Below are 21840 nucleotides of genomic sequence, written 5' to 3'. Positions count from 1 at the left end.
CTGGATTATTAGTTTTAAATTTTCATTACAACAAATTATTCATGGCAAAATATAAAATGCTGTTAGGGGATTGTATTTTCAATTGCCAATTTGCATTTATTATTCTAATTCATTATTTAAATAAAACATGCCTTATAGCTTTCATACTCAGTCTCTGTCATTTTCCCTCTCCTTGTATTCTGTCTTTCGTTTCTTCTCAGATCATTCAGAGGAGGAAGCGCTCGGAGATGCAGACAGAGTATGACTTTGTCTGGCCTCAGCCTCAGTCTCTGATCCAGCCCAGTGAACTGCCCTCTCCTTCTCAGCCTCACGCTTCCTCACAAGGACCACAAGACCCCCTGAAGACCTCCTACTCTCTCTGGGTGAGTCTGTGTGTCTCCATACAAACTGTCACAACACTGCAAGCCATTCACACAACCAAAGGCATCCATATCTGGTTGTGTCAAAACAAAAAAATTGCCCTCTTAGTGAGTGTAACAGAGTCTTAACCAAAAGGATTCACTCTTTGGTGTTTAAAGAAGAGGGATTTTTTTTTCTTCACTTCACATCGCAGCACATACAATGTAATTTTTCCATATGTTTCAGAGTGTTTGCAAGCTTTAAGGCAACACAGGAATGTTGTCTTTGGCAGAAAATCACTGTAACCTCTCAGTAGCACAGGTCACATGCAATCATGTGAAAAGTAAGTACATCCCATGGAAACTGTTGGCAGTTCTGACGACAAGCAAACAGTTGATCCTCTCTGAAGCAGTGTGTGCAGATAAAGATGTTATGTTTGAACACAACTGCAAGGAAAATCAGCATTTTCAATCATTTTTTCAACATAAATATCAGTATGTGAATTATTTTTATGTGGTTTCAGAATCTAGATTTGCCCCCTTGACCACTCTTTCCAGCAAAATTCCCTCAATTGCAAGATATTTGAGGGTTTTCTCACATGCCCTGCTTGTTTTAAATCCCCCCCGCAACATTTCATTGGATTAAAATCTGGGCTTTGACCATTCTGTAACCTTCCATTTCGTCTTTTTGAGCCATTCCTCGGGGGATTTGCTCGTGTGCTGAAGATCATTATCGTGTTGAAAGGTCCACTCCTGTTTCAACTTCAGCTTCCAGACAGATGGCCTCACATTATCTTCAAGCGCTCTTTGATATGATGCGGAATTAATAGATGAATCAGTGACAGCAAGCTGCCCAGTCCCTGAGGCAGCAAAACAACCCTGAGCCATAACATTTCTCGCCACCATGTTTTACAGTTGAGCTTCTTCTCCTGAAAAGCTGACTTTGATCTGCATCAAACAGGCCTGCTGTTGCTGTGGCCAAATACTCTTATCTTTGATTCGTCTGTCCAGGGCACATTATTCCTAAAGGCCTGGTCATTGCGTGTATGTTTGTTGGCAAACTGTAGTGTTGCTCTAATGTTCTTTCTTTCCTGGCACGACTCCGATGCAGGTCAAATTTGTGCAATCTCATTCAATTTGACACCAACAGTTGCAGAGAAGTTCCTCTGATTAAAATTTGGGGGTTCTTGGAGACTTCCTTTTCAATCAAAAGGTCTTCCCTTTGTGGTAATTTGCTGGGTCAGCCAGTCCCGGAAATGCTGCTAGTCATTTGAAATCCTTTTTTCTAAAGGTCTTTGAGAGCTCTCTGTGTCTTGGCATGATGACACCACACACTTCAATAGTGAAGAGAAGAAATTTCAGAAGTTTAAATAAGACAGGTTGCACATGTCACTCCATGAGGTTCTAATCATTAGCACCTAATCCAATCCCCCTCAATTACATTTTATGGATTTGAAAGTGTGATAAATGTAGGGTTGTAGTATACGTTTTCCATGTGCACTGTTTCAATGAGGGTCAAATATGTGCTTGTTCAAATATATTGGAAAACTTCACAATTTTAATGGCATTCACACATTTTTCCATGACTGTATGCATTGATGTTGTCATATGTAAATCTTATAGCTGATGTAGTTAATGCCTGTTGCAATCCGACAGACTTACCTGAACTTAAACTTTGGTCAAAGCAGCAGGATTTCTGAATTCTTTCTCCTAAAGTGAGAGCATGATGTGTATTTCGATGCAGATCCAGATCCAGATTAGCGTGACCTAATTAAAAGCATAGTTTTGACTTGCTAGAGATAAGCCCTCTGTGAGTTTCATCTATGTGTTGCCTTTTTTCTTTAAAACACACCAGTGAGCAACAGAATAGACCCTCAGGTGTATGGCTAATAGCTCTTTTTATCACTGTTTGAAGTGGATTTTCTCCTTCGGCAAACAAAAGCAAAGTGCGGAAAGTATTCTAAATGTCATTTTAACAAAATAGGAATGTGACTGATATGTTGAAGTAGGCCTGGAGAAAAAACAAAACAGGCATTTTATCTAATGTTGTTTTAATAAATGTTCTAGGTTTGAGAAAAGTACACATGATGTGGCAACAACACAACAGAGATGTAAAGGATAAAGTACACACATACACACACAGAAATCAGCAGTACACACATACCTGGCATCGGTTCACACTACAAGTCAGCAGGGACTCCAGGAGATTTGTCGTCGTCCTGTGTGTGAGCCGAGCATCAAAGCGGCGTTCCCCGAGCCTCTCACTTCTGTTTCCCGCTGTTTCACTCAGCGAAGATCAAAGTTCCGTGAAATACGCAGGGATCCTCCTCAGCTGCACGGCCTGCCACGGGATGAGCTCTGTTTATCAGCTCTCTGCAAACACACTCACCCAGACACAATGCATGCAAATTATCCCTCACAGCCGTACTATAGTACTACAACACTAAACCTTAATGTTGAGTCCCACCCATTATCAGCATGGAGGCTTTTTCTCTGTAAATCTTGTGTCATTTCTGTTCTGTTCAATAATGAAACAGCAGAACAGACCCTTTGCAGATCTGTTCATAAAACTATAACCGCAACATGCTATAAAAAATACATTAAAAAGAATTAGTTAAGGTCCTTCAAGTGTTTATCTCTATGTGAAACAGAGAGTGATAAAGAGGGAGAGATATTGTGCTACCATCATAGGTTATTATTTAAGGCACACAGATACATACACTTGGAGGACTTGTCCTCATCAGCTATTTACTTAGTTGTTTAGTAGCTCCACCTGCTGATGAGAACACTAAATCACAGTCGGAGCTGCACAGTTGTTTTTTTTTTCCTTGACAGAAATTAGGTTAGCCGGATGGACCAAATGCTTTCCTTTCTATTATGTAATTACTATGGATGGATATCATTTCTGAGTGTTTTCTGGCCAGGTGCCTTTTCCTGTGTCCAAGCAGCACTTATCAATTGAGAATTTTTTTTTTTTTTTTTTTTTTAACTGAAATCCTGACTTAATTTCCTGTCAGCAATAACGATGAAAAATCAGTTTGTTTAGCTTTAACCTTCTGAACCCCAAACCTAGTCACAGTTTTGAAAGGCACATTATCTCTTCAAAAACTCGCTAAAATGATGCCATTTATCAGCTAGAAACTGTAAAAACAGGTAGAAATTTCAACTTTTCTGTGGTTTTTGAATTAATAATGTGTGACAAGGAGTTCCATCTGGAAAACAAACCAGATCCACATTTAAAATCATGAAATTTCAACAAAAATCCCTTTATTCTACATGTCTCATTTAAAAATAAAATAAAATAAATTCAATAGTTTTCACTAACCAGATTCTGCAAAAAAAATAAATAAATAGAAAGCTAAAAAAAAAAAAGAAAGAAAAATCTGCATCTTCATTGCAACTAAGACTCCATTAATGATTCAACTACAAACAAAACTTGTGTGACAAAAATTCTGTGAATTTTAACATGAACTAGGATGGACTGCTTACAAAGAGCAGACAGGATTTGAGTATGGAAACAAATGAAAAATCTAAATGATTAAATATCTATACTATGTTGAGCTACCTTTGTTGTTGTATTGGTAACATCTGAGAGCACTTGGAAAAAATGTTTTATATGTTGATTCCAGGCCTTTTCCATTTTTGTAAAATAAATAGTGAAAGGATTTCAGCTTTTGGTTTTTCTTTTTGAATAATTATGACATCATAACTTTACTATACTGCACAAAAGACATTTTTAGCTCTCTCTACCCCTAACCATGGTTGTGCTGTTTCTATAGAGGTGCTGGATTTCATTTTGCAGTAAAAATGTTGCGTTTATGTCAGCAGAGTTATGTGTACGTCTGTGGTCTTGGTCATTTTGCTCATATTTGTGTGTCTCTGCCTGTGTGTTTTAATGTGTGGTGCTTGCAGCGATCGCGATCAGCGTTCTCCCTCACCAGTGACGACTCCCCAGAAAAGGCTCCAGAGGAGGAAAGTGCCGGAGCAGACGGCAGCGGCTTGCAGGAGTGTACTTCTCTGAAGAGGGAGGCCAAGGCCACTTCTCTACCCAGCTGGAAGAGCATGGATCGCCTGGACAACTCGAGTAAATATCACACTCAAAGGCTGTTAATTGCCTCAGCAGTTTGCCTTTTAGTCAGTTCTCTCCTCTCAGAATTTGCTGTAGGATGCATCGCTGAATAGCTCTAAAAAATCCTCTCTAATATTTTGACAGATGATTAGAGTGTATTTACAGAACATGTCACAAATGCACCCACAGGACACACACAACACAGAATTATGGTCTAAAATGCCAATATAAATGTCTTTTCAGTGATGCAAGAAAAAAGTTGCTCCTTATAATCCTTTTTTGCTTAAACATAATGAAGATGGATTTACTGTTTAATGATTTCCTGCAATTTATGCAATTCTTATTAGCCTTCTTTACTTTGCACTTTAGAACCAAACTCCAAAATATATATTGTGACAGTTTGGTCAATATTTATGCAACATTTCTGTGTCATGTCTGGTGTCATCTAAACTGTCACTGGAATAGAAAAATGCTCCTTTAAGATGCCTTAGAAATTCCTTTTGTAGTGGTGAATACAATCTTTTTTTTTTTTTTAAATGTCCATTTTGATACCCAATTTTTTCCCTACGGTTGTTGTCTTTGTCTTTATTTTATATTTTATACATTTAAAATAACAGTTTTTAATAAATACTGTCCTATGGTGTTTGAATGTTTAATGTCAGTATCACCTTCACTCCAAGCATTTTTGATGAATTGTTTAAAAAATCCTGTACTGATTGTCCAAGTTTAGCCTGTTACCTAACTCTTTCTCATGCTTGCACCCTCACCTAGACTTTCCACAAGTACAAGTACTTGGAAAAAAAAAAACAGTAAAAGAGTTGTTCCTCTGACCTTGCTTCTGCTGCTAATGTTCATCCAGGTGCATCCTCAGTGCTGCAGAGCCCGGACGGTAACTGGATCGCTCTGCACAGTTCTCAGCTGTCCCGGCCCAGCCTGCTCACCAAGAGGAAAAGCCTGGTGTTCAGCGTGTTGGAAAAGGAGTCCGGCGTTGTCTCCGCTTACGACGAGATGGGATCTGACTCCGAGGTGGACGATGAAGGCGGCTGGGGTGCGGCGCTTAGACAGTTCCGGCGCAAGCTGTCAGACGAGACTTACTACACAGACTCGCAGCACGACCCCGAGTGGACTTACACCCAACACCTCCCCGTCACCTCCCCGTCCTCGGGCCAGTACACCAACACCGAGACCCTCAACTCGGACTCCGAGGCCTCATCGGTGCTGTCTGCTTGTCCTCGCAAACCGCCTCACAACCTGATGAGGAAGAAAGGACCGCCGGATACACACCTGCACCCTCATCACCAGCCACTCTACCACCAACACCTTCACCAGAACTTCTCTCCGTACCCGGTCCACTCAGAAGCTCTGGATGTGAACTTTAACCCCAAGGTGATATGTCTTTACATTATGACTCTGGATTTTTTTCTTGTGTACTACAGTGCTAATTCATGGATTTACAGAGATATGTTATTTAACATGTGACTCAAGCTGGTTTAAAATGGAAGGAATATGATATAGTACATAAAAACATAAAAAATACGGCATTAATTTGCAAAAAAAAAACAAGTATCCACATCTTTTACTTGAGTAAAAAGAAGCAATACAACAATGTATTGGAAAAAATAGTCCATAAAAAGTCAAATTTGAATTTACTGCAAGTAAAAATACTAGCAAAATGTACTTAAGATACCAGAAAAAGTAGTTCTGTGACTGATTTATTATTTAGAATTTTTAAATTGTTAATACTGATGCAACCTTTCAAATGGCTGAGGAGGAGCTAGTTATAGCTACTTAATTAGTAGTAGTGTTCCTCATCGTAGGGCTTAAGCTGCCTCCAAAAGGTCACAAGATAAACCTGGGGTCATGAGGTTATCAGTAAAGAAGGAAAGAACTATTTCCACTGTACAAATTTGCATTCTTTCTTTAAATATTGGATATTGGATAATTTAAGTTTTTTTAGAAGAAAGCATCTGAGAAGTTTTTAAAAAGTCCCTCTGGGAACTGCTAAAAACTCACAGACATCTGAAACACTGCTTTTTGAAATTGGTGACAAGTCAAAAAGGTTACAAAGAAGCACAATATATCTTTTTATGCAAACTTTCAATCTATAATATCGTAACCATTTGATATATAACCCTAGTGTATACAACTTACTGCTGAACTGTTGTGAATTAGAAGTGCAAAGTTGCACTAAATGTAAATACATGTACTTAGTTATGTCCCACCATGGTTCCCAGGTGATGGGCGACAGCAGCGAGGCCGAGGAGAAGCAGAGTGACCCCATCAGAAGATCACGGCGACGCAGGAAAAGCAAGAGAGAGTCATCAACAGAGCAGAACCGGCCTGGAAGCCAGAGCCATACACAGTCCATCTACCCCTTAGCACAGGTAAAACACCACACCTGTAGTTACGCTGACTTTATGAGCCAGTCTTCTCTAATTGATTCTTAATAGTAACTTACTTTAAGTTCCCACTGTGCCAACTGGTGTGAATTTTTTACCTTAATTACAGATACTCAACATTGGTTGTAAAATGTTGTCTCACCATTGGGAGGCAGCAAATTAAGCATCTTAATTTGAGAGTGTGGCTCAGCCTCCCTAAACCTCTCTAGCAAATCTGTTGGTGTTTAAAAACAGGTCATAAGTTTTTATGTTTTATGGCGTATTTTAATTATTCTTTTGCTTTTTTATATCCATCTCTGGTATTTTGTCCCCACATTCAAGGAGAACAGCGGCTTTCTACTCAACAACCTGCTGAAGAGAGGTTTAAGTGTGGATCAGTCAGTATCTGACACTGTGCCAGTGGCCACAGCTGCACCAGACGCCTTCAAACTAGATGCCATGACACCTGAGCCAGAGGACTTGGACACGGTGGCGCCGAATTCGCCCGCCCCCGGCCCTCCTCTGCTCCACTCTTTGGCTCCGGGACCCCAGCTCTCCTCCAATAGCTCGGGGCCTAGAACCAGCTCCGGAGACCCACTGGAAGAGGAGATACGATCTCGGCTTAGTCAGCTGGTCAGCCGTGCCAACAGCAAAGACAGCAGCTCATCTGAAGATGAGTGCACAACACAGTGGCCTGCGGACAAGCAGACGGAAAAAGAAAGTGACAGACAGAGAGAGAAATCAAGGCCAAAAGACACAGAAAGGCAGCGGGCAAGTGACAAATTAAGTGAGAAAGCAAGTGAAGCAGTGGAACAAGTGAATGGACAAGAGATGAAAAGAAGTGAGAGACTAATGAAGAGCGCTTCAGTGAGAGAAGAAGGAAGAATCAGGGAGAGGAGGTTAGAGAAACGAGGTGAGAGTTTGAGAGAGAAAGTAGATGAACAGGAACAGAAGAGAGGAGACAAAAGAGAGCCGAACAGACAAAGCAAGAGGCAGCATAAAAGAGACGTGGAGAAAGAAGCAGGGCTGAAAGCAGCAGCGAGGAGGAGTGGATCCAGCACCAGTTCACCTGCTGTTACACCTTCTTCCCAGGAGGGGGCGCTGTCAAACAACCAGGTGAGGAGATGAGAAGAAAATAAAGCAGATCTGATTTCCATCCTATCCCCGGTTCACGTCCCGGCCTTCCCGGAATCTTTCTGTACGGAGTTTGCATGTTCTCCCTGTGCATGTGTGGGTTTTCTCCAGCTTCCTCCCACAGTCCAAAAACAGGCTGAGGCTAATTGGTGATTCTAAATTGACCGTAGGTGTGAATGTGAGTTCGCTTGTTTGTCTGTATACGTAGCCCTGTGATAGACTGGCGACCTGTCCAGGGTGTCCCCTGCCATCAGCTGAGATAGGCTCCAGCCCCCAGTGAGGATTAAGCGGTGTATAGATAATGGATGGATGGATGATTTCCATCCTCCGATCATGTGCTTCTGGAATTGTAGCCTGTTTGTCCAGCCTTTTGATCAATTTCTTTTTGTTTCTTTTCTCCTTTTACCATCAAAAACACTTTACCGTCTCCCCCTCCTCTATTATCTCCTTTATTATCTCCCCTATTATCCATGTATTTATGTGACAATCAATGCTGTGCTTCTCTGTACCTCATCCCGTGTTTTTCTTGTGTTGCTGTTTCCCTCCTTCTTTGTGTCTGTTTTTTGTGTTTCTTTGTGAATGTATGTGTGTGTGTGTGTGTGTGTGCGTGTGTGTGTGTGTGTGTGTGTGTGTGTGTGTGTGTGTGTGTGTGTGTGTGTCAGGTGGGACAGAATGACTCGGAGCAACAGCAGAGGCTCCAGTTGCTCTCCTCTATCTTACACCAGGTGAGATATGAACTAGAAAACAAAGACATCCAAACTTTAATAAATCCCTCCCCAACCCTACTGCGTACATACAATAAACACACAAACCTCCATCTCCACAACACATCCATTTTCACTTAAAGCACATATTTCTTATGTAAATGATGTGCATATCTTTCAAATGGCTTAACGTTTGGCTTCTTTTTTTGTGCAAACATTATAGACAGAGTGACATAACACCAAGATCGCTCCTGTTCCAGATCGCCTTTCTAGAATCACACCTTTACAACGTGCCAGCTATCACAGAAGAGCTGCAAATACAATTTTTTTTTTTTTATTAATAAAAGCCACAAAAGGTCAGAATGCAGCTTACACCCACAGGTACAGTCATGTTTCGCGTGAGGAACAACTTTTACTCATCTCAAATGAAAAAACTGCCTCCATTGTTCTTGTTATAGCGGGGGCTTTTTTCATGTAGTCCACCTTTCTCAGCTAAAAGATGCATTCTGTAAAATGTAAGAAATTATTAAAATAGGACTGAGTAATTTGGAGGAAAGATCTAATTGCGATTTTTCGGACACGTATTGATTTGATTTGAGACGCTGGTTTTGTTTTTTTTTTGATCGAGCTTCAGTTGAATATCCACTGTGTGATAGATTGAATAGATTGTGATGAAGCATTGCCACATGAGACTCCATCAAAAGCATGACTGTCATACAAAGCAGATGGAATGAATGTGTGAAACCAATGATACCATAGTTTAAATTCTGGGTCAGATGTGTTGCAAAATGTATGAGCTGCAGCTATTAAATAATGTCTGAGCCATGTCGTATACATTGATAAATGACTTAGTCCTCGAGTGGAATTACCCAAAGGCAAATTGAGTTTGGTGCAGTAACTTACAAACATCTCCTGAAATGCATTGACCGTAGGTATCTGAGATGTAATTAAACAGCAAGTTGCAGACAGAACTATTCAAATATCACGTTTAACACATGGCCTGTCGCTTAGCTTCATTGTAAAAACTAATTCTAAGGTCCTGGAGTGTAGTTTGTTCATAATGTTTGAATATACAAATGTGCATAAGGCTTTATTTAGCTTGAGTGTGCTGCTGTTGGACAGTGTTATCCAGCAACACAAAGCAAATAGAGCAGCTTTTTCTGTGAGAATTTAGTTTGATTGATGTCTACTTACCAATATATTACATTATGCATATGAAAATGTTAAAGGACATTGATTTCTTATATGCTAACTAACTACAAAATCATGTGTCATATCAAAAAAAAGCACTCAGCTATGGGGGTAGATGAAAACCAATTTGAAAAGCTAGATCTCTTAGGCTAGGACACTGATATTCTCACTTTCAAATCCACTCTATTCATGAGTTCATCAGTATGGATAGTGTACACAAATTAGTCGCACATATACAGCCACACACACATATTTGGATGTTGATCTGAGTCATGAGGGTCGATGTTGGTCATCAGGCACGCTCATTATGAATGGTCCTATGAGTAATGCTCGTCTCTTACGATGTGTATGACACATGTACTGGTGTGACCTATTTCTGTTAGTTTTCACAGCTCCCTTTATAAACCGGTCAGGACAGCTCAGCTGAATGTGTGGAAGGAAGAACGTGATGATGACCATGATGTTTTTTTGTTGTTTATACCATTTTCAAGTAGCAGCTAGCCTTTATTCCTTTATTGCCTTCACTATATTTAATGAGAACTCATGTCTTGCTCCACTGCAGGTAAAATTATTCATTACATTATAGCAGATGTGGACAAACAGGATTCTGGCTAAATTTTTAAAGATTCAGTCAACTGATGAATGAAACACTCAGATAAAATCCACATATTAATCCAGGTAATTGATAATGAATAGATTTTCTACTAAATATATCTATGAAACCCATTTCAACAACCAACAAAAGATTAAAAAATGAAGAGCAGAATGCAAATATACCTTCAATTAAAAGTGAAAAATCTAGTGTTCAAATATTGTTTTAGTTCATCTTGTGTGTCCATCCAGTGTGCAAGTCATGCAGGAATTTCCTCAGGCTTTCACTGTTAGTACGAGACGTAATTTGCAGAGGATATGTGTGGGCTGATGGTTATTCTTTTTATATCAGATGCGGGCCGAAGCAGTCATCTGTGTCACATTTTTTTGTTGTTGCTGGAAAGTCATGCAGACAACCAAGAAATGAGTCATAAAATTAAAGAAGAAATAGAAACGACCACAAAGACGCAGACCGACCACGAAGACGTACATCAAATACAGACAAAAGATTCAAAACAAGTTTAAAAGTGCCATAAATCACAAAACGCTGTTGTTTGTCCTTTTTGAATCTCTTTCTGTCTGAAATTGTCAGTGATGGAATCTCACTAAGACCATTTACTCAAATACTTAAGCAGAAATTTTAATGAAGGGTTTCCTTTCTGGACAACTTTTTTCTTCTACTTCACTAATTCAGAGGCAAATATTGCACTTTTTACTCCACTACATTTTTTCTGACAACTTTAGTTACTTTTCAGATTAAAATTTTGACCATCCTTCCTGTCCAGAGAAGCCATGTATCTCTAAATTTGGAGATTCTGAATTAGAATTTTTCAGACAGATTTCCACTTCTTTAGATGCTCAAGAGAAACATGTTTCCCAGAAAATAACTAAAGTAACTTTTTCTATTTTCATGAAAGGTTGACTTCTTACAAACAGGATACATTAATGTATCTCATAAGTTATATATCGTGGTGACTCATATTTTCCTTACTTATATCATGCTTCCTAATAATATGGAAGTAAATTCAATTTTTTTCATGCACTAAGTGTGTCTAGTTAGTCAATAACAGTTAGACGTGTTTGTATTCCAGCCTGTTTGATCCACGTAGTGACGCTCTGGCTCTTTAGAGCGGACGAGAACATTTCCGGTCTCCACTGGCCGGCTCAAATCAATATCTTGGAACATCCATCTCTGTGTCTCAGTCTTTGTAAGAACGCTGAATGGTGGTCTAAAAAAAGATAACTGCCCCTCATCTCTTTCTCCTCCCTACCTGCCTCTCTGGTCACCAGCTAAAACTCGGCCTTTCAGACTGTCACAAGGCGTCTGGCTCAGAGAGGGATCAATATGCCTCCGATCCCGCTGATCAAAGCTTCCACCAGTGATTCATTCATTACTGAATAACATACATTTCTCTTTACTACCCTTTGCCTTGTCTTGCTCAGTGTTTTCATCTATTCAGGAGAATGAAAAAGCAGCTTTCTTGACTAGGCACCTTTGTATTTGTCACAGACATGCATAATTTGGAGACAAGCTTTAATTTGGGATGAACACATTGCTCCAGTTAATCAAATACTAACTGGCACAGAGACTAACATGTTTTAATTTTTCTGTCAAAGGCATTTGGATATTATACCGAAAGATCCCCGACAACTAATTTGTCCATCAATTCCCGAATTAATTAACTAAGTGTGTGTTGTTTGGTCACCGTTTTGAAAACTCATGCACAAGCTGCACATTTTTTTTTACAACCAAAACAAATATTTTTTGTCTACATTTTAAAATTGATATTGAATTCCTAATTCCACAGATGCACATCCAAACGCTATATTTTCTATCCTACAGCCCCCTTTTAAGAGATACTCCATCCACCATGAAATCTTGTAAATATTCAGAGCCTACAACACAAAAGATCAGCCACTTCTCTGTGTTTGTTGTGAATCATCTTTTCCTTCTTCTCCTTCCTCACTAAAGCATTTCTCAAATCCTTGCTCTGCATCTTCTAATTGCTCTTCCAGGCACAGCATATATGCTTGAGGGTGTTCACAAATTGATTAATTAAGCATCAGAGAAAGTCTGACGAATGTGTCACCTGTAAACTGCATTTTTTCCAGGACCTTGCAGCTTGAGAACATAGGTGCTGATAAAAACACACTCTTAATTTGCCCCCCTTCATTTTGACATGGGGATGTTTTTATTATGCTGGTCATTGTATAGTGTTCCACAATTGTGTATTTGTGTAATTGCATTTTGTTGCTTTCCCTCGTTTTCTGAATGAAAGGTGTTTTTCATTATCACTTTATGTCATTACTCTATCTTAATATGATGTTTACACATTTTCTATACATGCTTTCCCATTTTTGCTTCAATCCCACGTTCAGTCTTGTTGCTCAAAGTGTTACTAAGAAGGTTTCCCAGTTCCTCTCTGACCCTAATGTTTCAGAATATTTCACTTTTGATTAAATTTTTAAAATTTTTTTGGTCTTGTTCGACTGTTTGTTAAGTACATATGTGTGTATGTGTTTCCTTTACTCAACAGAAGTACTCGGCAGCCTCACTCTGCAGCATCACCACTGAGGTGCTCAAGGTTTTGAACGCTACAGAGGAGCTGATTGGTGAGGCGGGAGGCGAGAGCTACACCCCTTCTGAGTCCATGAGCGCTTCTCCCATCTCCAGCAGCTCCGAGACCCGCCGACTAGACCAGAGGCTCACCAAGATGGAGGAGAATGTAAGCTGAAGAGAGCCTCAACCCAATAGGTTAACCTCCTGACATTCGATGGCAACTAAAAGTATCTTCTCTGTGCAGGTGTACCTGGCTGCTGGAGCAGTGTATGGCCTTGAGGGGGCACTGGGGGACCTGGAGCAGTGTGCTCGCAGTATTAACAGTGGGACCACAGATACAGAACTGGCCTTTCTGGAAGACCAAGTGGCTACAGCAGCCGCTCAGGTCCAGCAGTCCGAACTACAGGTACCATCTTCTGATTAGCACTGACTAAAACTGGACAAAGTTAACAAGAAGTATCTGCTGGACCGTGTTCCTTAAATAAATCCTCTTTCTGCTTTAAGATATCAAACATTGAGGCCAGGATATCAGCTCTGAAAACAGCTGGGTTAAACGTAACTGTCTGCAATCACTTCTCCAAGTTCAAGCCAAAGTCTAAGGTACCTCCCTGTGCTTCAGATTCTCAACGACTGTCACACTTTGCCATATGTTTATGCCTTATATGTTTCTACCTTTAGAACTCCTGTATTGTATTGGAAGCATTGCAGACCTCATCATTTAGTATTCGTATGTTAAGGCAAAACACTACAGGCGAAAATATGCACAATTTTTTTTTCATGCACTGCTCAGTTTTGAAATTGCTCGACTACTTTGCTTCCATATCATGATTTCTTTCAGACTAATGGAAAGTAAACATCCACAATACATATTTAGATGTTTTTGTTGCTACACTTTGCCTATTTAAATAGATTCCAATTATAATACATAGTTAGTTTTTGCTCTCCAGTTTTATTCCTGTGTATATTTATAGTGTTGTACAGAGGGGTTTGATCATATATTTGTCATAACCTAATTTATACAACATTTTATTCCTAAAACCAAAGCTGTTGATGGCAATATTTTCTGATTTATGAAGTGATTAAAGGAATATTCAAAATGCCCTGTTAAAAACCTTTCACATTGATATGTCAACAAATAAAACAACACTTTTTCACCTGGCTTTATATAATATTCACGTCTGAAAAAAAAAGTGCATATTTAATCAAGCAATGCCCAATTTGCATATTTAAACATAAAACTTCAGAAAAAAATCGCTTTATTGTGAGACATTAGCTGGAGAAGTTTCAAATCAATATTTATGAGTGCAAATTTTGACCCTCTTGACCTGCAGTGTCCTAATTAGCTTAAGGTTTGATATTTAAAATGGAAAAGCTGAGAAGGTGTAGCAGCCAAGTCTGAATGGTTTGTTAATTTTTAATGATGCGTATTAGATGCATAATAGTGTAAAACTCTCATTACAGCCTCAAACACTGGACTCATCTCGCCATCAGAGGAGGAAGCTTCCAGCGCCTCCACTGAAAGGTACCAAACAAGTTTTTTCTTTGTCAGTTTGGAGAAAATAAATTAAGTGCAGACGAGGAAAACTGCACATAAGCTGTGAGTCATTTTTAAAAGTTTTTTTTGACATAGACGCTATCCACCTGCCACTCATCAGTCAGCAATACTTTAAGCAGTAGTAAAGTGAATTTGCTAACTGCAGACTTTTACAGTAAACAGCCTTGTTTAGAGTGATACAGAGATGAGGGGACACTTCTATTCACTTTTAGTTAACATCACACATTTTGCGCTTTGTCCTAAATGAAGAGATAGGCCACTGAATGGATTTAAAAGTGAATGCATCTACTAAAAAGGGACGAACTGAAAAGCCCCATTAGATGTAAAGCAGCCAAATGGAAAGACAAACAGTACAGGAGGGATAAGGCTGTTTTATCAACCAATAAGAAGTCTGCTCCTTTTCATATCATTGAAAGGCCTTTTTCTGTTGGGGCCGTCTTTATTTTCTTTTTTGTCTCGTTTTTTCTTCACCCGCATCCACACAATAGCTCTGATTCATGGTGGCTTTTTCAGCATGGCTCCAAAGACGGGCAGCAGCCAGGACAATGGGGCAAAATCAGTGACCAAGACATGTAATCATGTCATTGATTCCAGCTTAGAGTGTCCTTTCTATCAGTGCATCATACAGTATGCTCTAAATTTATAGCCGCGGTCCTGATGCTTAGATGTAAGTCAGCTGTGTTCATTTGAATCATATGTTATTTACTGCTGGATTATCGAGGCGTTTTTTGAACTGGAAGGGTGTTTTTTACTCTGCATTTCAGAAAAGTCGGAGCCGGAGCAGCAGGTGAAAGTATTTCGGCCGTAGTGACAGTCAACAGCACAACGAGCCCCTCAGGGCCACTCCAGAGCCCCAGGGACGGGGGCCCTTCACATCCAGTGCCTTGACCCAGCGTCTGCCTCCAGATCCAGGCCAAGCAGGGGCCAACACCTGCCCTGTGTCACCCACCCAGCACTCATCCCTCCGCCTACCACGGTATCATTTAAACGTCTCTCAGAAGACACGACCGGCTCTTTCCCCCTTTTCTCCCTCAGTTTTCGCCTCCTCACCACACACGTAATATGTAATGCAAAGGTGACTCAACAGTCAGTGTTTCTGCCTTAAAATCTGCAAACACTCCTCATTATCTGACTCAAAAAGAATATCTGTACAGACAACGAAAAACTCATTCCCTCTTTCTATCTGTTTGCAAGAGTATTGTGATTTAATGTACAATGAAGCTGTGGAAAAATCATGTGAAACTTTCTGTGATTCAGTGTCCCAAAAAGAGGCTGAGCCGCGTTTTATACTGCATCTTCTTTTTCACCAAATGAAATGTTATGAGGAATCTAATCATATTGTAAGCACCCTTCAGAACTTTATTTTTTTGTTGTTGTTTTTGAATGATTGTCAAGCTTCACACATACATACAGCTATCAGATGGTAATCCTCGTTTGGGGGATGATTGTAACACTTTTGGTATTTTAACGATTATAAAAATTACCAGAAAATAGTGTTTCGATGTGCAAAAGTATCAGGACCGAAAAGTTTTTGTCCTTTCCTGCCACTGGTGATGGCAATAAAGGTAAACTAAGCACATTTGAGAAATATGCCATTGTAGGTGCACAGCTAAAAACAAATTAGTTAGAAGACCAGTTTAAAAATTTGAAAAGAGGATCATTTGCTTTTTTTGCTGAGAGTTAAATTAGAAAATCCAAACCAAACTCATGTCAGTATGCTAAATATGAAGAAGCTACAATGGAAAGAGCAGCCAAGCGTAAAGACTGGGGCATATAGAGTGGAAACAGCTACCCTGGCTCTGTTCATAAAGCTTAAACAAATATCCTACCAGCAGCTCTAAACTTGGTACCAAATTTTCCTTTGAGCTCTGTTTTGGTCTCCTCTTGAACAAAATATCCAGCTACTGAACATGCTGTCTACTGTTTGGTGCAGAGCAGGTTGCTTTTTTTTTCTTTTTTTACCATCAACTCTGTCACAAAAATATCACAGTAGCCTTGTTTGCGTAACATTTTTTTTAATGAAAACTGAAAAATTGAAAAAAATGTTCCCAGTTTTGGGGAAAAAATGTTTATAGGCTCATATGGGGTGTTTACTTTTTTGAAAAATAATTAAAATGAATAAATAAGCGGACAATAAATTCACACCACTGATCGGCTGTTGACAATTTATTTGTTGTCTTTGTCTCGAGAAATCATGAAACGTAACTAATACCAGCTGACATTAAAGAATAACTCAAACATTTCTGATTGACTCCAGAAGGCTTCTCTCCATTTTTCTATCATATATAGCCAAAGATTTCTTTTTGTTTCCCCTCATCTTCAGGGTTTTCGCAAGTTTGCAAACAGCTAATTTGTAAGGTGGCCCACATTGCCAGCTTATTTACTAGTCTAATTGACATTTTCCTTTCTTTTTTCTGCAACATTTCAAAAGTTTTCTTACAGAGGGATGAGAAAAAACCATAACATTATGTACCAGACAACTAAACAATGGGCTTAAAACTCTATAAAACAACTCTATAAAGCAACTTGCAAACTTTTTCACATTGTTCTCACATTATCATTTGATACATTGTTAATAAGAAAATATCTACAATGGCAGCCTTAAATAATACAAGATTTTGATAACTTTGGAGAGAGCCAGCGTCACTGCTTTACTCTGTTTCAGTCTTTAAGCTTGAAGCAAATGCAAGCACTTTATATTTAGCTTCATATTCAGCATACTGGCGTTAATTTACTCATCTTCTACAGTGTCAGAGCTATAAAGACTGTGGAAGTTCTCTCATATTTATTTGGACAATGAATAGCTGATAAGAACTAATTAGTAGACGCACACACATGTACACAACAGCCTTAAAGTGGAAGCTGTGGGCTACTACATTTAAACGAATCGAAATATGGTTTGAATAATGTCTTGAAGCCTTCCTTCGTGCAGTAGGCCTGTTCTTCAACGCAAGGTCATTTATCTTCCTCCTCATCATTTTCTTCGTTTACTTTCAAACTTTGTGGCCTTTTATTTGAGCAAAATGTATATTTTACATGTTTTTCCCCTTTGCTGGGTCATGTCTGAACTATTTTTGTGTTACATTCAGAAAATCTTGCAAGATTTTTACATAATGACGTCTGATGGGCTATATAACAAACGCCATGAAACCATGATTTTGTTACAAGCAATTTATTTTTGTACTTACTGAACGTTTTTATGCAATACCGCTGAAATAAGTACTATTGCAAATTAAAGGCTTTATTCTCTCCTCAAAGGAGCCCTCCTCAGCCAGTCCTATCAGACTCTCTCTCTCATGTGTGATGACTCAAAGTGCTTTCAGTGTAAGCCTGCATTTACCATTTGATATTCTGCAAGTAATGACGATGGTAAATGCTACAAAAACACAGGTGACAAGAGGCATTTTTGGAGCAGCCAGTACGATTCATAGTGTACTTGTACTCCTTAAACACTAGATTTGAGAATACTGCCTTTCATTTTTGTGTGATTTTTCTTTACTCTGTGACCACTTGCGTTAGTCAGAACCTCAGTTGACCATGCATTCGCTTTTTGCTTTTGGCTACAGCTAAAGAGCAGGGTTGGATTTCCTGACAGACTGATAAAAAAAAAAAAAAAAAAAGGTGTGCTGATCTTCTGTATGAATGCTCTGCCCCTTCTATTAGTGACCTTTCCATCCCAGCATTTCACATCTTTGGGTTTGCACACTGATCCTGTACTTTTGTCAATCTTGTTCTCCAGAGGTGTTGATGTATAAAAAGCATGTTTCTGGTTTTATCAAATTGATGTAAAAATCTCCCATGAGAAGCACAGCCACAAGGGGTCCAATCATCAGTGTCCTGTATTTTTCTAATGTAAAAAAAAAAGTATTATTATCTCATCGAAGAATTTGTTAATATATGTATATGTGTGAAAAGATGGATATGATATAGAATAACGTGTTTATTGCCCAATCATAGTTGACAAATCTTTCGGTGTTGTGTGCAAGAGATTGTGTATATTTGTCATGACTCGTAAGGCTGGATTCAAACTGGAAGTCGAATTTACTGTTGTAACAGTGTCCCAGATACTCAGAAATGATGAGACTCACACAGAGCTAAAAACAAACGTTACTTTTGTTCCTGTTCTAATCCGGTGTGGATGACTATGAAGAGGTTCACTGTGCACGGCTCCACAGGCGGGCCAGTCACTTTCATGTGCAATCGTTTGTTGCAATCCATACGACATGTCGGGGAAAATATTAACAAGCAAAAAATACAGATTATCTATGTGCCACAGTACTCTGAGAAAAGAAAATGTATGATGAAATAAATAAAATTTGCAAACTTAAAATGAACTGTGAAGGTGTTTTGGCGCGCTATATCCTAATGACACTTTCAGTCACATTCATCCTTAATTTTATTATGTGTTTTGTCTTTTTTTTGGCAAATGAAGTTCATTCAAAATATGGGTTTAAGTAGCACATGAATGTACTGTATGTTGTTATTATGATGTAGTTACTTTTTCTGGCTCATTTACAATATTATGTTTTTTTAAGTATCATTGTCAATGCAGGTATATTGAATCCCCCTGTAAATACAGGAAAGCTGCAAGCAAATTGTTCAACTAAAATAATCACAACATCTGGATTTATTAAACAATATAGAATGCATTTTTTTATGTACAGATTCTTTTGGGGAATGATTTCATCAAAGACCTGCTGAATCTCATTACAGACACCATAGAGAAGTACAAGAGTTAAGAGCTAGAGCGAAACCTCAAGTTAAAAAAAACGAAGACACAGAGTTTGTTGGATGGAGGGAGGGAGGAGAGCATGTTGTCACGGTAACCAATCCCTGCCCTCCTCATCGAGCACTTTTCCGAGGTTCTCCTTATTTCTGAGACTGTTGAGCAGCAGCTCCAACGTCCTGACGACAGGCTGCATCCCTCCGCTGCCCAGAGCTTCCACACTGCTGTGCCTCTTCCCGAAGCGTCCAATGGGTCTTACCCCACGTCCCACGTACCAGAATGGGTCTATCTCTGGACCTGGAGGATGCACAATTAGAGTCAAATGTGAGAAATGAAGAGAAAACATGTATACGATATTTGAAAACAGAATTCATAGTTAGGAAAATGGTGAAAATTTATCTCGGTGCTGGTAGTTGCATGAGCATAATCAGCACATAATATCACAGGCAGAAAGCAGAATGATTCTGTGAGGATTTGCTTTTAAAGGACGCATTTGTAATTTTTAAATCACAAAGTCAGACACCAATTTAATATCAAGTGTAGCCTCTCACGTTTCACTGTCAGGTTTCATCATTTTAGACTCTGGATGATATACTAAGCTGTTTAACACTTAAAGAAACTGTAGTGAGACACATTTTCTTGATCTTTGACAAAATCTTTAGTGAGATATTTACTCCTTTCTAGTCTTTAACTGTACTTCAGCATACAGTACAACAGCAGAGAACATTCTGATTAACTATTTATTTAGCAAAGTTACTTAAATATACAGTTTAAACGAGTATAGAGACCAAATATCCAGTGTGTGTACATAAAATAGATAGACAGATAGATTCAAATATTCAGCAGCTTACAAACAACTACAAAAAAACAAGATGACAAAACAGGCAGGTGAGTAACCAGGTTAACATTAACATAAAGGTTAACATATAGGTATTCATAGGTTATATACATTTAAAAGCAACCACAGTGTGCATTTTAATATTTACATGGACATATTTCTCCACTCAAATAAAATCTAATTAAATATCTCTACTAATATTACTAAAATATCCTCTTGAGACTCAGAGGCAGCTGTTATAAACTGCAGACAATACATTTTTAAACTTGAGTAATAAATGGTAATGGATGTAACACAGAAATATTAAGAAATAAAGTAAAACGGGGTCTTTTATGACATCCACGGAGAGATTCTAAATATTTATGACTGACATAATAAAAATATGACATTTTGCTTTTGTTCTCTCTTTAACCATTACATTATAGTACAATTTTCAGCCTTTACATCTTTTTTGTTCTTTTTTTTTTTTTTTTTTTTGTCAGAATTGGTTATTAGAGCTAATCCACTTCCGTAAAGTTGTGCGGGTAAAAGTAAAGAAAACAAAACAAAAAAAACGAGTCCTTACTTCTGTTGTCGACATTGTGGACGATGTGGAAGTCGTGCTCCACCGTGGTGCTGTGAGCGCGGCTGAGGCTGGAGGAGAGCAGCAGCAGCAGCGCCAGAGCTGCGGGCAGCCAGCCGCTCGTCAGGACGCAGTGCCGGACATAAGCCGCTCTCCCGGGCAGCATGCTTTGGAGTGTCTGAAGGCACTGCAGGGGACGGAGGGAGGGAGGGGGGACGCTGGTGAGCCGTTCAGCATTGAAAATACACGCTACTGTGTTCTGATCCAGTTGGAGATCAAAAATACCTTTCAGTCAGGCAGGATCATGATAATTAAAATGCTGCACTTCATAGCTCCATATAGGAAATTTTACTTCCTGTTATCAGCATGGTGCAACATTTTTTATAAGAGTTGGAAAAAAAATACTATGAAGTGGGTGTTTTAAGCTCAAATCAATTTACTAGACTTTTAAAAATCCACTATGATGATCATTAGAAACTATTAGTCATCCAAAGTGCCTCATCTGTTGCTATTGCATAGTATATAATTGTGTTTTAATATCATATTGTTATCAGTCACAGAGTTCTAAGTGCTAGACTAGGTAACACATCTTTATCTTATCATAACAGAATGTCCTAAATACATAACTTGCACCAGCTTGCATTTATTTCAGTTAATTTTCCATGCAGTGCATACATAAAACATATATAAAGTGAATCCCAAATTGCAAATACTCACCCTGAACTTTGGTAGCAGGCTGAGGTCAGTTAGTGGAGGTCTGAAGTCGTTACTGTTGATCAGGTGTGCTCCGCCTTATATATCCATGCTGTTCCTGAGCCGGTTGAATGATGAATCAAGAACGTCAGTCACACACAGTGATTCTAGACTACAGGGATGCATCAACCCCCTCCTCCCACTCTTTAAACTCTCCCCCCACCACCCTGCATCCCTTTAAGAATGGAGGATTCGTGTTTTGGACTTTTCCTGATGTCTGTCACGCAGCAGAGCAGTCCATCAGGAATTCAATGACATGCAGACAACTTTAAATTAGTGAACATGGGGAGACCCACCGGCTCAAATACGACCATCAGACAGTAACCTAGGACTGTGGTGGGCGTTTTTTGATGAGCCTTTCATCAATCAGCTTGATTACAAGGGACAAGGCAGGACCTCATCAGCACAATCGCACAAAAAGAAAAAAAAACTCAGTGTGTT

General features: G+C 39.1%; 2 protein-coding genes across 3 annotated transcripts in view; one reads left to right on the top strand and one right to left on the bottom strand.

Moving 5' to 3' along the window:
- myripb (myosin VIIA and Rab interacting protein b) overlaps positions 1–18850 on the top strand; it is a 127722-nt gene extending 108872 nt beyond the window's left edge. Inside the window, exons 8-18 of one of the 2 annotated variants that reach the window (XM_023297791.3) lie at positions 201–362; positions 4251–4422; positions 5267–5793; positions 6642–6791; positions 7128–7901; positions 8582–8644; positions 12943–13131; positions 13210–13371; positions 13470–13565; positions 14427–14487; positions 15285–18850. In XM_023297791.3, coding sequence (XP_023153559.1) covers positions 201–362; positions 4251–4422; positions 5267–5793; positions 6642–6791; positions 7128–7901; positions 8582–8644; positions 12943–13131; positions 13210–13371; positions 13470–13565; positions 14427–14487; positions 15285–15328 — 2400 coding nt within the window. In that variant the 3' untranslated portion in view covers positions 15329–18850. The remainder of the gene's footprint in view (positions 1–200; positions 363–4250; positions 4423–5266; positions 5794–6641; positions 6792–7127; positions 7902–8581; positions 8645–12942; positions 13132–13209; positions 13372–13469; positions 13566–14426; positions 14488–15284) is intronic. The other variant, XM_035942717.2, reaches the window with a different exon arrangement.
- A 279-nt stretch (positions 18851–19129) lies between these two features.
- On the bottom strand, positions 19130–21580 carry prlh2 (prolactin releasing hormone 2). The gene is made up of 3 exons (XM_023297801.3): positions 21364–21580; positions 20650–20833; positions 19130–19543 (listed from the first exon to the last, which is right to left on the bottom strand). The coding sequence occupies exons 2-3, from the start codon at positions 20810–20812 to the stop codon at positions 19338–19340; spliced, it is 369 nt and encodes a 122-aa protein (XP_023153569.2). The 5' UTR covers positions 20813–20833; positions 21364–21580; the 3' UTR covers positions 19130–19337.
- Positions 21581–21840: the final 260 nt, after the last annotated feature.

This window comes from Amphiprion ocellaris, chromosome 22 (genome assembly GCF_022539595.1).
Source record: "Amphiprion ocellaris isolate individual 3 ecotype Okinawa chromosome 22, ASM2253959v1, whole genome shotgun sequence".
Lineage (NCBI taxonomy): Eukaryota > Metazoa > Chordata > Actinopteri > Pomacentridae > Amphiprion > Amphiprion ocellaris.
The sequence above is the reverse complement of the archived record's forward strand: the minus strand, read 5'-3'. Positions and strand labels throughout refer to the sequence as shown.